We start from the raw sequence: 16,415 nt of genomic DNA on the forward strand, positions 1-16,415 counted from the left end.
CTATTCTTATACCAAATAATATATACAAGAAAGAAATTAGGTAAGTGAGAGTGCCATACACCTGGAATTGGCTAATTATCACCTGACAACACCTCACATGCACTCGTTCGCTAATTTTCGCTGTTTTTTTCCCCTTGAAATATGCCGTATAATCTATTTTCGTAATAAATATACATGTAAGGAGGGAAAGGAGAAGCCTAAGTGATATTTACATTCACCTGGAACTACCTAATTTATAATGTATTGTCTAGATTTCCTGCCAATCATTTCAGTGCTATACATAGCTGTTTCAAGAGCGAACATTGGTAGCACTGAATATCCCCTAAGTAGGCCTCTACACCGGCCCTCCGTTATCAGTTTACTCTCATCTTCCGAAGTAGAGGTACGTCTGTTTCTTCTTGCTGACTTCAGGGACTTTTTCACCCCCATGCAAAGGGCCCTGTGACCTTTACCCCCTACTAAACCTCGTGTGGAAAGAGGTAAAGGGCTGACAATTGATAAAAGAGTGACTACGATCTTTCTATTGAGTAAAACAGTGCAAGTGGAATTGTAAATAATGTGTAAATAATGTGTAAACAGCAAGTGAAAGTAATGAATGTAAATATACGTGAACAATGGAAAATAGTTTTATATGTTACTTCAAGTGACAGTGCATAACACAGTGTAAATAAAATAGAAATGTAAATAACGTAAATAAAATAGAGAACGTAAATAGAAACGTAAATGAGTAGTATTATAAGAATACGAGTATATACCCTAGGAGTAATGAAAATGAAAGCTTCACTCTAGCATGTCTGAATACTATGAGTTATGAGAGTGAAGATGGAAGTGACATTCACTCTCAATGCTAGTATACAGGACGAGAAAGTGAATGCTACGTATTTTACTGAAAGAAATTGAATCCCTACAGTGACAATAAACTAATACTACTGAAGGAAACTTATGGATAAAGACTGTAGATATATATAAGTGTTATATAGTAATAGAAATATAAAGTGTGAGTAGATATATATAAGTGTTATATAGTAATAGAAATATAAAGTGTGAGGGGTTTTATGAATAATAAATGACAGAGTACCAAGAGCAAACTAGCGTAAGTGTGACAGTCAGACGCGCTCGTAATTTTCATTGCTTTCACAGTGGGTTTTTTTTTGGGAGTATGGATCCCAAACTACTTGGAAATCATAGAGTAGTGTTTATAGTGTTAATATCTGGCTGTGGTAATCATATTACGGGTTGTCGGGAAGTGTAAAGTGGAGACTTCATTACCCAACTTCAGAGGTCTCCACAAGTCCTACGGTAACTGACGAAGGCTCAACAAACATTCCAGGAGAAAGCTGAAGGTATGTGCCAAAAGCATATGTAATTTTAATATTCTAGGACTAATAACTGATTTTTGGCAAATATTTTTTGAGAGTCTGTCGGAGTCCAAATAACCCCGCGGCACACGCAAAACATCGGTAAACATGCCCGCGGTGTAGGGGTTAAATAACTCATTTCCACTGCTCTCACTCTTGACTTGTGTCCTTCCAACAATGTCCAAGCTTCACTTCCGTACGTTAGAGTTGGTATCACAATACTGTACTGTCATGTAGTAACTTTTTCACTTCCATGCTCACTTCCCTGTTTCTTATCACTGCTTTCAAAGAACCAGCAACCTTTCTTCCCTGCTGTACCCTTTCAAGCACTTCACCCTCCAAACCTCCATCCTTACTCATCACACTACTCAAGTACTTAAACGTACTCACATTTTCCAATTCCTCACCATCCAACCTCGCTGTACATTCACTAACTTCACCTCTCTCAAACACCATCACTTTACTCTTCCCTACATTCACCTTTAGATTCCGTTTCTTACACACTCTCTCAAACTCATATTTTCCATTTCCTCCTCATCCAGCCTCACCATACAGTCACTGACTTCATTTCTCTCGAAGACCATAACTTTACTCTTCCCTACATTCATCTTTAGATTCCTTTTCTTATATACTCTCCCAAACTCATCCACCAAGCCTAGCAGCTCCCTTTCAACTTCACTTAACAACACAGTATCATCAGCAAACAAAAGTACAGGGAGTTTCCAAACACTGCCCTCTCTCATTACGGATGCTCCAACATCCAATCCCTACCTTGTATCTCTTTTATAACCCCATCCATATACAGGTTGAACAACCACGGAGACATGACACATCCCTGTTTAAATCCAACCTTCAAACAGAAAAATTCACTCAGTTCACTATCCACACACATTGCAGCCTTAGCACCCTCATACATACTCTTCATGGCATTCAACAAAAGATTAGTAAGAGGGAGTAAGAAGAGAGTGGATGAAAAATTTGGAGGGAATTTGAGTGTAAAGTGGAGGGAATGTATGAAAATGTTCTGGAAAAATGTAAAGAGAGGTGAGTCAGGTGGGCTGTGGATGTGGAGGCAGCTGGTGAGTCAGGTGGGGCAGTGGAGGTAGAGAGGATAGCGGTGGGAGAGTCAGGGGAGGTGGCATGGGGAGGATCCTCCATCTCCTCCTCACTACTGCTCACATTTCCAGCAATTTCCTTCATCTCTTCTTGTTTATGCGTTTCATTCCTCATCTTGTTACGGACATATTCACAGAATAACAACTTGGCATTAACGAAATAACCGTTATTCAAGTGAATCCAAACGCTATTATAGAAACTGGGTGTCTATTCTAACTTCCTGTTTTTGCCAAAAATGTTATTGTCGAAGTCATTATTGGTGAGATCCTACTGTATATACAGTGCTCGTCAGAAGTATGGAGCGCCCTGCGTCCCTCCTAAGAAACAAACCTTTCAACATTGAAAAATATAAATAATGCATTTTATTTACCTTTAGTGCTTCGTAGGGCAGCCTTTACGCTTCTTCATGGACCTGAGACGTCTTGGACGTGAAAGGGCGAGGCTCCTGAGGTGCTGGAGGGGTATTTTGTCCCATGAGTCACGAATGGCGGCTTCCAGCTTAGGCAGAGAGCTCACGTCCTTCCCTTGGAGACTCTTCTTTACGAGGTACCAGAGGTTTTCAATCGGGTTGAGGTCTGGGCTATTTCCCAGTCTTTCATGAATGATACCTCACAGTCATGAAGCCAATTGGTGACCGATTTGGCCTTGTGAGCAGGTGCACCGTCCTGCTGAAACACTCGTGCACCTGTTAGCTCGAAGGAGTCTGGTAAATGATCACACAGAAGCTCCAGGTAAACATCCTGATTCACTCTGAGGTTCTTGGGAAGTACAACAAGCTTCCCCAAACCCTTCCCTGAGAAACAACCCCATACGATGAGTGAATCAGGATGTTTTACTGTGCTTTCCACATACAGTGGGTCAAGTGGGTCACTACCTTTGCGCCGGTACACACATGCTCCTCTGTTACAGGTGACACTAAACGTTGCCTCATCAGACCACAACACTGACAACCATTGCTACTCACCCCAGTTAAGATATTTGTTAGCAAAGGCAAACCTACGAAGTCGCTGGTTCTTGGTGAGAAGAGGCTTTCTCACAGGCCTGTGACCTGTGTAACCAAGTTCATGGACCCTACGAGACACTGTTCTCACAGACACCTCACCAAACACTTCCGGGTTGCTCTCCTTTATTTTCCTTGCACTCACACGAGGATTAAACTCCACTGCACGTTTTAAAACATTAACAGACCTTTGGGAAGTTTTTCTAGGCCTACCAGACCGCGGTTTCTTTGTGGGAACTTCACCACTGTTTTCCACTCGAAACCGCGCGCACAACCCATGCACTGTCGATCGAGCCACACCAACCAATTCACTAATTTCCTTTGTCTGGTGGCCTGCCTCCTTTAGAGCAATGATCTGGGATATGATTTCACTCGATAGTTCACGGGTAGGAGCCATAACAAAGTGGCCAAAGCCAAAACACTGTGGGACACTCGGTAAAAAATGGCGCAAAAAGAGAGGGAGACGCGGCGGAGTTCCTCTCTCTCAGGCAGCCCGTGGGCAACTGAGGCGGGAACCAACCAGCGCATCAGAAGGCCTCAGACTACCGTGACGTCATGCTAGCGCCGCAAACTTGTGACTCAATTCTTACCCCCAAAAATGGGTGATTCTTTTTTGGCCATAAGTATTGCGCGCCCGGCAATAGGCGCTCGATAATTTTGACGAGCACTGTACATTTAGTGGGTAATTATTGCGCTCCAATCGGATTGAGCCAGTGAAGGTTTATATCCAAGGGGGGGTTGGGATTGATTGCTCATGTAATGCCACTCAGGGATGAGTGAGGCTGGTCACTCTCATCATAAATGTCGGGACCAACTGCCTAGCCCCGGGCTCCTACGCTTCTCATGGGGCAATGTAGGATTGGATGATGGATGGATGGATGGATATATATATATATATACACACATATACAGTACATATATTCATCATCCAATCCTATGCTGCCCCCTCTATATACTGTGCAGTTATACATACTGTGTGTGTGTATATATATATATATATATATATATATCCATCCATCCATCATCCAATCCTACATTGTCCCATGAGAAGCATAGGAGTTCAGGGCTAAGCAGTTGGTCCCAGCATTTAAGATGAGAGTGACCAGCTTTACTCATCCCTGAGTGGCATTACATGAGCAATCAACCCCAACCACCCTTGGATATAAACCTTCACCGGTTCAATCCGATTGGAGCACAATAATTACTCACTAAACCACCAGGCGCCAAAATTTGGTTATATGGTTACCACTCAGCGTAGTAAATGGTTTCCTAGTGTACAGGAAGCCATTTGGCTTGTCACTCAGTGTAGAGTCACCCACAGGCAGAAGGAAGAGGAAAGAATGAAGGAAAGAAAGACAGAAGAGGAAGTGTATAGTTACCCGTAGGCATAAGGACAGGGAAAGAATGAAGTAAAGGAATATAGAAGAGGATGGAAGGAAAGAAGGATGGAGGAGAGGAAAGGGCAGACACCCGACAGCAGCACTACATCGAGTGAGTGGATGGTGAGCGCCCCCACCTACCACAGTTTATATATATATAAATATATATATACACCATGATCATGTACTTACCTTGATGGTTTCCAAGGGGTTGCTCCAACAGTGCCAGCATAGTAGAATTTTGAGCTACGAAGTATCTAAAGTGCTGAGCTGCAGCCTCTCTTGTCAGCAGCTCTGGGCCCCCCCCACCCCATGTATTGCAATGTCTCAGCAGAGTTTCCTCTTCCAGCAAAGATGACAAAGACTCAGCACCACAGGCTGATGGGAATGTGCCAACCTGAAAAGATGTAATGATATCTTACATATAATGACTATCACAGGTATGACATGTCATCACTTCCTTCAATTTTTTTTTTTTTAACCATTGACTCAAAAGTTGGGGTCATTGCCACTTACTTAATGTGATTAAAAACATAAATGAATGAATGATAAAGAAATGCTGGAAAAACATTTCCTTCTCTACAGTATTGGGGCTCCAACTAATGTACAACGTCCAAGGCTGCCCTGTCATTAGCTGCATACTGTAATGGTGCGTACTGAATGTACAATGTCCAAGGCTGCCCTGTCATTAGTTGAATACTGTTGCAGTACCAAGTATGCACTTGGTGTTGGTCCCTGCAGTTGTGTAGCACCCAAGAAGGCAGCCTGTTAAATCATCACCATGTATCATCTAATCTTGTGTTGTTCCATGAGGAGTGTAGGAGCCTGGGGTTAGGCAGGTTGGTCCTGACATTTAAGATGAGAGTGACCAGCCTCACACATCCCTGAGTGGCATTATGTGAGCACTCTTAAGTTGGGGTCATCACCACTCACTTAAAGTGATTAAAAACATAAATACTGTAATCCATCCATCCATCCACAATCCAATCCAATGTTGCCCTATCAGGAGCGTAGGAAACCCGGGCTAGGCAAGTTGGTCGTGACATTTAAGACGAGAGTGACCAGCCTCACTCATCCATGAATGGCATTATGTGGGCAATAAACCCTAACCAACCCTTGCATACAAACCAGCACTGGCTCAACCTGATTGGAGCACCTTAATTACTCAATAAACCATCAGGCGCCATAATTTGGTTATAGGTTTACCAGTCTGTGTTGGTTTATATCCAAGGGGTGGTAGGGGTTTGTTGCTCATGTAATGCCACTCAGGGATGAGTGAATCAGGTCACTCTCATTCTAAATGTCAGGACCAACTTGCCTAGCCCCAGGTTCCTACACTCCTTACGGGGCAACATCGGATTGGATGATGGATGGATGGATACTAATGGACTGATTGTGTTGTGAAAGTGAGTTACATGAGTTGAGTATTGTATATTTAAAGGAATAAGGAGAGATGCTGCAAAATATCAAGCAGCCTGGAGGCAAGACTAGTACAAAAAAAAAATGCACTCTTCTTACACAACACCTGCCTATGCTTCTAGTCTAACTTTATTCTTACTTTTAATTAGGCTATACCTTAAAGGATCCCTGCTACTAAAGTACTTGCAAAAATAAAAACTGTAATATTAAAGAAAAAGTCTTGATTTTATATACCAGTGAACCTTTATGTAGGCGCCTGGTGGTTTAATGGGTAATTAAGGCACTCCATTCCGACTAAGCCTGTGTAGGTTTATATCCAAGGGGTGGTTGGGGCTTATTACTCATGTAATGCCACTCAGGGATGAGTGAGGCTGGTCACCCTCATCTCAAACGTCAGGACCAACTTGCCTACCCCCAGGTTCCTACGCTCCTTGTGGGGTGACATAGGACTGGATGATGGATGGATGGATGGAACCTTTCTGTAGAACTGACAAACTTTAGTATTTCATTTTGGTTACTGCAAAATAATTTATTCAGCAGATAGAAACCCATTTCAATTTATAACTCTTCCTTTACCTTCTTCAACATACACATCATGTACTTACTTGGGAGAGAACACATGAAAGCAGAGCTTCAGCTGCATCTCTCACTCTCATGCTGGCTGGCTTCAGTTCCTTCTCATGCTTCAGCCGTGGTGCTTCGCTTGATTTAACCTGTGCACAAAATCAGAGCATATGCAATACAAACACACACACACACACACACACACACACACACACACACACACACAAACAGATATAGATCGACAGACACAGACATATTGCAAACTTCAATAACATAGTTTTTTCCTAGTTATTAAAAAGGAAAAAAAATACAGGAGGTTTGGGTATACTATTATATATATATATATATATATATATATATATATATATATATATACTGTATATATATATATATATATATATATATATATATATATATATATGTACTGTATATATATATATATATATACACGAGGTGTGACAAAAAAGAAACGAGACTTTGGCTGCTAATGACACAGTTCATCAGCCACACAGTAATGAAGTATATCACAGTGTTGTCCAACATCTCAGCACTGTATGAGAAAAGTAGCACTTCAATTAACCTATTATCATTCTTTTCACAGGTGGTTTTGTAGCTCCTGTCAAGTGCCCTCTGTCACAGAATGAGCCTTGAGCAAAGGATTAACATCAGGTTCTTGACTAACATGGGAAAAACTCCTGCAGAAACCCTTGCCATGCTGAAGGATGTGTACAGAGAGGAAACAGTGTCCCGTACACTTGTCTATGAGTGGCACAAGAGGTTCAGGATGGGGCGGGGTGACATGAAGGATGACCCAAATCCAGGATGTCCCTCAACAACATGAAATGATGCCAACATCCAGAAGGTCAAGGAATTGGTGCAAAGTGATCACAGACTGACGATCAGAATAATGGCTGAGCAACAGGGATTAAATAAGGAGTCAATGATTTCCATCTTATTGAAAGATTTGGCCATGCGGAAGATTTGTGCAAAGTTTGTGCCCAAACTGCCCTCCGAGGACCAAAAGATCCGTCATGTGGATGTGTCACGGCACATTTTGGAGCATCACCCCTCCCCATCCTGAACCTCTTGTGCCACTCATAGACACGTATGCAGGACACTGTTTTCTGTCCCCACACATCCTCCAGCATGGCAAGGGTTTCTGCAGGAGTTTTAACAAGTTAGCCAAGAACTTGACGTTAATCCTTTGCTCAAGGCTCATTCTGTGACAGAGGGCACTTGACAGGAGCTACAAAATCACCTGTGAAATGAATGATAATAGGTTAATTGAACTGCTGCTTTTCTCATACAGTGCTGAGATGTTGGGCAACACTGTGATATGCTTCATTACTGTGTGGCTGATGAATTGTGTCATTAGCAGCCAAAGTCTCGTTTCTTTTTTGTCACACCTCGTGTATATATATATATATATATATATATATTTCATTCCTTCATTCTTTCCTCTCCCTTCTGCCTATGGGTGACTCTACACTGAGTGACAAGCCAAACAGTTTCCTGTACACCAGGAAACCATTTACTACGCTGGGTGGTAACCATATAACCAAATTTTGGCGCCTGGTGGTTTAGTGGGTAATTATTGTGCTCCAGTTGGATTGAACCGGTGAAGGTTTATATCCAAGGGGTGATTGGGGCTTATTGCTCATGTAATGCCACTCAGGGATGAGTGAGGCTGGTCAATCTCATCTTAAATGTCAGGACCAACTGCCTAGCCCCGGGCTTCTACGCTCCTCATGGGGCAACGTAAGATTGGATGATGGATGGATGGATGGATATATATATATATATATATATATATATTGTTACGCTGTTCGCCTTTCCGTTCCCACGGATGCAGCCGTTACAGCTGGGCTAGGGGGATTATGCAGTATGTATCCGTGTCATTCGCGGAGTTTAAATTAGCGAGTGTTACAAGTTCTTTTGTTTCTTTCGTTCCTGCCACTGAGGGCAATTTTATTTCATACCATGCTGAGTATGCATTTGATTATTTTGATTGTCTTGTGTGAGCTACAAGTATATTTAATAATGTTTTGCTTGCATTAGAAGTACCAGTTTATTGTAGAGAGAGAGGGGCACGAATATAAGTTCTTATTAATTAATTTGATTATGCGTTCGCGCTTGGCCGTGCGCGAGCCTTGATCAGAGCCAGTCTCTTCCCAGCCAGCTTTAGTGTCGGGTGCTTGTGCACTCTCTCTCTCTCTCTCCCCAGTCATTTTTATGCCGGGCTGGCGCCACCGTAACAGTGGCGACCTCGCCAGGATATCCTAACAGTGCCTTCTTCTTGCTAGGATATCGTTACCTTGGCGTTCTCTGTGCTTTGAGGTGAAGTTGATGTGTGTGTAGTTTCTCAGTCAGCATTAGTATTTCATTATTCAGTACTGCCATTGATTTGTCGCCATGGAGTCACGCGTGTCTACACCAGATCGCGTACGTGCTGAGTCACCTGTGGATATGGAACAACGAGAGGCACATAGCAAAGGTACTCCCCGTGTGAGCCCTGAGTTTGACTATGGTGCTGAAATGCCTCGTTTCGCTACCCCACTATTACCATCTATGATGCCGCCGAGCCAGTTTAGAGCAGTTCCCCCAGGGATGTCTGGTGCTTTCCCTGGAGTTGTTTATTCCACTCCCATATACCCTGGAGCCTTGTCACCGGAGGCTCAGTTGCAGTTGGAGTTGAAAAAGATGGAGATGGAAATGCAGCGTGCCAGAGAGAAAGAAAGAGAGGAGATGGAGATGCAGCGTGAAAAAATGCGATTTGAGCTGGAGAAGACTCGCTTGGAGGTGACTGCTAATAGACCAACTTCAGATACCCAAACCTCAGGCCGTGCAGAGGATAGGGAGAGTTGGTTCTCAAGGAGTCTAAAATTAGTGCCAGCATTTGATGAGTTGAAGGTGACAGAATGGTTTGTCAGGTTTGAGAAGAAGGCTAGGGAGTTTGAGTGGCCAAGGCAGCGCTGGGTGGGGTTGGTATCTAATGTGCTGAAGGGAAAAAGCCTTGGAAGTGTATAATAGGTTGAGCCCTGAGGATGTAGATGATTATGATGAATTTAAAACAGCCATCCTGAAGGCATATGAACTTAGACCAGAGGCTTATCGGTTGTTGTTCCGTGGTGCTCGGAAAAGGCCTGCTGACACCTATATGGCCTACGCTAGGTATCTGGAGGAGAGGTTAGGCAGGTGGTTGCTGAGTGAGAGCGCCACTTCGTATAACGATGTGCGTGAACTGCTTTTGATGGAACATTTTACCAACATGGCTGACAAAGAAATTGGTGTTAAAATTAGGGAGAAGAGATTTAAGACCGTGAAGGAAGCAGCGACGGGGGCTGATGACCGGGTGTTTGCCTTGCGGAGTATGGGGGTCAAGTATGCTAATTTTCAGTATTCCAGGAGAGGACTGTGAGTGGCCCTGCCTGGGATAAATCTCCCGTGAATCAGTCCAAGGGAAGTTCAGAGGAGAAAAGAATTCTGGGAGAAAGAGCCCTGTATCCAGTTCGAAGCTAGTTTGTTACTTTTGCAAACAGAGTGGGCACATCAAGCCTAACTGCCCTAAGTGGAAGGCCTCCCAAAATGCCAAACCAGTGGCACTAATTGTAGGTTCGAGTCAGGTGAACGAGAGGAGTTGGGAGAGTGGTAGCGGTGAGGGAGAAGTCTGTGGAAAGCTGGAGTGCAGCCGGCTGTGCTCGCTGCCAGCTCAGGCTGAAAAGGTTACCCAACATGCTACGCCACCTCCGGATGAACTGCCTCAGAAATCGTCCCTAGACTGGTGTAAACCTTTTATATGTCACGGCACAGTGAAAATTCATGGGATCAGTTATCCAGTTACTGTGGCTCGTGATACCTGTGCACAACAGTCTGTGTGCAGAAACGTGACTGGAGGGCCTGTAAACTCAGGGAAGTATGTGCTGTGTAGAGGCATGAACTCAGATGAATACTATGATTATGTTCATGTGGAACTCGATTGCCCCATTGTTCAGGCTGCAGCTCAAGTAGCTGTTGCTGATGTAATGCCACTAGAGGGGGTTGATTTTCTGCTGGGGAACGACCTGGCTGGGGAGAAAGTATTTCCATCTCTTCCCCCACCAGTTGTTGTGGCAGAGAAGTGTTTGACGCCCCAGAAATTGGTATTGAAGTTGATGCAGAAGTGGAAGCCATGTTCCCGGTCTGTGCAATTACACGATCTATGGCACAGGTTGCAGCCGGGAGGAAGAACTGGTGAAGTCACAGGTTCTTGGGGTCGACTGTGGTGAGGCAGGGCCACCAATGGAGGAACCTAGTGAGCAGAGTGTTGCTGTAGTGGGTGAGGAGAGTGGGAATGCGTGCATGGGCGCCGCCCCACTTCCCACTCAGGACACTAGAGGTGGTGTTGAGTGTGTCTGTGTGGAGACTGAACCCAGCCCATCAACTGAATTAGGAGAATTTCAGGACGTTGGGGTCGACTGCGGGGATGCAGGACCACCGTCAAACGCGCCTGAGAAACAGAGTGTCACTGTTGAGGGTAGAGGTGATGATGTCAGTGTGGAGTCTGACATTCCTACCCCTGTCGAGTGTACTAGAGGTGACGCTGAGATTGATCGCCCTTCGCAATCCAGTGTCCCGACCAGTCCCTTATCTCAGTCCTCAGTAGAGCTGGCGGGTGTTGGGCCAGCAGAATTGAGGGTGAAGCAACAGGAGGATGTAACATTAAAGCCCTTGTTTGCTCGAGTAGGGGAAGAAAGAAGTATGGAGTGTGGTAAGGAGGGAGTTCCTGATTAAAGATAATGTTTTACATCGCCGATGGACGCCCACTGGCGCCACGGTAGATGGAGGAGTGAGTGAGTTAGTGCAGGTGGCGGTGCCTGTGCAGTATAGGGTGCCGTTAATACAGTTAGCACATGAGGGACCTTTAGCAGGTCACTTGGGAAACAGGAAGACAGTGCAGCGCTTAAGATATAATTTTTGGTGGCCAAGTATGCCGGGACAAGTTGCTGCGTACATCAAGAGCTGTCTACGTGTCAGATGGTGGGCAAGCCTAATCAAGTTCTTCCTGTGGCCCCTTTGACTCCCATTCCTGCAGTTGAACCTCCGTTTACCCGGGTAATCATTGATATTGTGGGCCCTTTACCTCCTACTTCTGCTGGAAACAAGTATTTGTTAACCATAATGGATGTTACAACGCGATACCCAGAGGCTATACCAATCAGAAGCATGCAGGCGAAGTCAGTAGTCAAGCAACTTATCCTGTTCTTTACTCATTTTGGCCTGCCCAAGGAGTTGCAGTCAGACCGTGGAGTAAATTTTACATCTAATTTATTTAAGCAGACAATGACAGAGTTGGGCATCAAACACATTTTGTCCAGTGCCTACCATCCGCAGTCACAAGGTGCCCTGGAGAGGCATCATCAGACCTTAAAGACCATGCTGCGCACCTTCTGCTATGATAGTGGAAAGGATTGGGACCTAGCGGTACCCTTTGTTATGTTTGCAGTGAGAGAGGTACCAACTGAGTCGTTAGGGTTTTCACCCAATGAGTTAGTGTTTGGGCACAGAGTTCGTGGTCCCTTGGATGTGGTGCGAGAGGCCTGGAGTAACAACAAATCTGGCAACCAGGAATCCATGCTTGACTATGTCTGCCGCACTCGGGAGAGACTGCATTGCGCTTTAGAGCTTGCCCGTGACCATCTAATCGGGGCTCAAGCGAAAATGAAGGCTCATTATGATAAGAAGGTCAGAAGTCGTGAGTTTAAGCAAGGAGATGAAGTTTTGGCACTGCTGCCCATGCAAGGAAAACCTCTGGCAGCTAGATTCAGTGGTCCTTATATTGTGAAGAAGAGAGTTGGGGAACTTGACTATCTAATTGTTACCCCAGATAGAAGCGGAAGAGTACTCAGTTGTGCCACATTAATATGTTGAAGCCATACTACCGCCCAGTTTATTCTCACTGTGGGATGACTGCTGATGTCTCTCACCTGGGATGTGAAGGACGGGGAAAGGAGGACGTGGCATCAAGGGAACGTGCTGTGGAGGAGCTGTTGGTGCCGGTGATGTGAGTGGTGGACCAGGGTTACAGCCACAGTTCCTGGAAGGTGACTTTGGAGTGGACGTTGGGGAACCAGGGATAAGAGCGCTCCTGTAGTTTTGGTGGTTGGTAGTGAGTTGGAGGAGCAGGAAGAAGTGTTTAGTCGTGGTGAGATGTTACCAGCTGACCTATGGGAGGGCAATGGTTATGCAGCTCTGGTGGAGAAATTGCGACACCTTGATCCAGTAAAGCGAGAAGAGCTCTGCAACAGATTATGGAAACATCCGAAAGTTTTGGAGATTCACCGGGATTGACAACTTGGGCTACTCATGACATTGACGTTGGGGATAGTAAGCCTGTAAAATTAGCTCCCTACCGCATCAACCCTATCAGACAGAAAGCTCTCGATAATGAGATCAAGTATATGTTGGACCATGGATTGATCAAGAGGAGTTTCAGTGAGTGGAGTTCACCAGTTACCTTGCAGCCGAAGCCAGATGGGAAGGTTAGGTTGTGTGTGGACTTCCGGAAAGTTAACTCACTGTCTAAGACCGATGCTTATCCCTTGCCTCGGGTCGATGACTCCGTGGACAAGGTGGGAAATGCCACTTATATCACCAAGCTTGACTTAGTAAAAGGATACTGGCAGGTCCCGCTGACGGAACGGGCTAAACAAGTGGCTAGCTTTGTTGTCAGTGGTGCAGTATATCAGTGCCAGGTGATGCCTTATGGATTGAAGAATGCTCCAGCCACTTTCAGAGGCTTATGGATAAAGTGGTGGATGGCATACCTAATTGTGTCGTTTACATCGATGATGTCATTGTGTATGACACCAAGTGGGAGGAGCACCTTGATCATGTGGAAATGCTCATTAAGCGGTTGGAGGAAGCTGGCTTAGTAGTCAACTTGGACAAGTGCGAGTTCGTATGTCTAAGGTCCAGTACCTTGGATTTGTTGTGGGACATGGGCAAGTGGCTCCACCTCGGGCTAAGGTGGATGCCATTTCCAACTTTGCAGCACCCCAGTGTCGCCGTGCCCTCCAGCGATTTTTGGGCATGATCGGCTATTACCGAAGATTTATTGGGAATTACTCCACAGTGCTTGCCCCTCTTACTGACTTATTGCGCAAGGATAAGAAGTGGCAGTGGACAGCCGAGTGTGAGCAAGCTTTTACTACTGTTAAGTCTCTGCTGTGCCACCACCCTATATTGCGTGCACCAGATTTTGACAAATCTTTTGTGCTGGCAGTTGATGCTAGCCGAGTAGGGGTAGGAGCAGTGTTGATGCAGCCGGATGAGGGCCAGGTTGAACATCCCATATCATACTTCTCAAAGAAGTTTAATAGAGCTCAGAAGAACTATTCCGTCATAGAGCAGGAGTTATTAGCGATTATCCTGGCCCTACAACACTTTGCTGTCTACCTGCCCCCTTTTGGCCCTGTGATCAAGATTTATTCAGACCATCATCCCCTGCAGTTTTTGAACAAGTTTAAATTCAAGAATCAGCGTTTGACCCGCTGGAGTTTGCTTTGCAGGAGTACAATTTAGAAGTTAGGCATATTAAGGGGACTGATAACGTAATTGCTGATTGTTTATCCAGGGAGGGGTCAGGGTCTTGATTCGAAAATTTTGATCCAGGGCTCAAAATTTTCCCTTGGGGAAAGGGCGTGTTTCGCTGTCCGCCTTTCCGTTCCCACGGGTGCAGCCGTTACAGCTGGGCTAGGGGATTATGCAGTATGTATCCGTGTCATTCGCGGAGTTTAAATTAGCGAGTGTTACAAGTTCTTTTGTTTCTTTCGTTCCTGCCACTGAGGGCAATTTTATTTCATACCATGCTGAGTATGCATTTGATTATTTTGATTGTCTTGTGTGAGCTACAAGTATATTTAATAATGTTTTGCTTGCATTAGAAGTACCAGTTTATTGTAGAGAGAGAGGGGCACGAATATAAGTTCTTATTAATTAATTTGATTATGCGTTCGCGCTTGGCCGTGCGCGAGCCTTGATCAGAGCCAGTCTCTTCCCAGCCAGCTTTAGTGTCGGGTGCTTGTGCACTCTCTCTCTCTCTCTCCCCAGTCATTTTTATGCCGGGCTGGCGCCACCGTAACAATATATATATATATATATATCTTTCTTATGTGCTCAACTCTGGACATAGGCTTCACAGTCTGCTCCCAAGGCCCAGTAGTCCTCCTACATATCATACACCTCTACATGTCACCACTTCAGCGCTAACACCCATCATCCGTATTAAATACATGCTAGGGCTGTCTCATACAGGACTGGTGTATTGGTATTAGTGGGGGTGTTTTTATGACATGTCAGCAGGTATATATATATATATATATATATATATATACAGATATAGATAGATAGATAGATGATAGATAGATAGATAGATAGAGATAGACATACATATACAGAGATATAGATATAGATATAGACATATAGATAGATAGATATACAGTTGATACAATGCTGAATGAAAGAAAAGTTTGTTATAGTTACCCAGGTCAAAACTTTATGGTATAGTATTTGGCAAAAGACTGAATTCAATTATAAATGTAACACCCACTTACCATTTCTAAGGCTCGGTCGTCAGCAGCTAACCAAGTTCCCAAAAGCTTACATCATCAGAAACATGAACACATCTGAGTGTAAAAACATTTGACATACCTGTGACTTTGAGCCTGAGATTCCAAGCTCTACCACTTCCAGAACAGTGGCAAGGCACTCTTTGTCCTGAAGGAGGTAAGGGTGTGCCACCAGCCACACACTTGCACAGTGAAATGCAGCTACAATGGTTGAGTGCAGGTCCTGGTAGAAAGAGCACAAATTTAATCATCAACATCATCATCAACTGTTTTAATGTATATAAGGGAAGAGAAACACTAATGTACAGCTACTTAGTCTCTTTGAAAATTCAGTTATTTTACATTTGCCATATTCATCATTGTCACTGTCATCACCATCACAATCACCATATGCCAATAAAGGATGAGGAAATCTATTGCACAACTCATTGATCTCTTTCAATACTTAATATCAAAGAAGAAACAGAGACCAAAGTACAATATTCTCATCCCATCTGGTGCCATTTGAAACAAAATCACTTACAACTCTCAATCAGCACTGAAGTTACTATTTCAAATCACAGATGGGGAATGGAGAAGTGTAAGGTTTGGCTCTGGTCCACGTGGTCACAATTTAACAAACAGGGAATCTATGAATACTGCAGTATTCTTTTTACATATTTTCTGGTATATTAGTTGAAGACTGCAAGAGGATTTCTTCAGCTGAATTAAACTGTCGAGCATTGGTCAAAATAAAATTGTTAAAGATGATGTTAACAACCACAAGGTTAAGGTTCAGTATGTCTAAATAATACAATTACCTTATGAATGAAAGACTGAGAATATGAAAAGTATGAAACCATTTAGTATTTAAAAAAAAATACTTTAGTTTTTTGTTTTTTTGGCAGACAGAAAAATATAACACGTGCAGGTAAGGCTTTCAACTCAAATTCCTTCATGACCACCATCTCAATCCCTCACAATGAGATGAAAA

The 16,415-nt window shown here is 44.0% G+C and overlaps 1 protein-coding gene across 1 annotated transcript in view; it reads right to left on the reverse strand.

The window, feature by feature from the left end:
* Positions 1 to 16,415, reverse strand: part of LOC145406369 (ral GTPase-activating protein subunit beta) — a 174,280-nt gene that overhangs the window by 51,915 nt on the left and 105,950 nt on the right. Inside the window, exons 22-24 of the mRNA XM_080277534.1 lie at positions 15,525 to 15,665; positions 6,878 to 6,985; positions 5,046 to 5,250 (exon numbers count right to left, since the gene is read on the reverse strand). Of these exons, the coding sequence (XP_080133660.1) occupies positions 5,046 to 5,250; positions 6,878 to 6,985; positions 15,525 to 15,665 (454 nt within the window). The remainder of the gene's footprint in view (positions 1 to 5,045; positions 5,251 to 6,877; positions 6,986 to 15,524; positions 15,666 to 16,415) is intronic.

The sequence above is a fragment of the Coenobita brevimanus genome, chromosome 70, assembly GCF_032717465.1.
Source record: "Coenobita brevimanus isolate Jiangsu-jjx chromosome 70, ASM3271746v2, whole genome shotgun sequence".
Taxonomy (NCBI): Eukaryota; Metazoa; Arthropoda; class Malacostraca; order Decapoda; family Coenobitidae; genus Coenobita; species Coenobita brevimanus.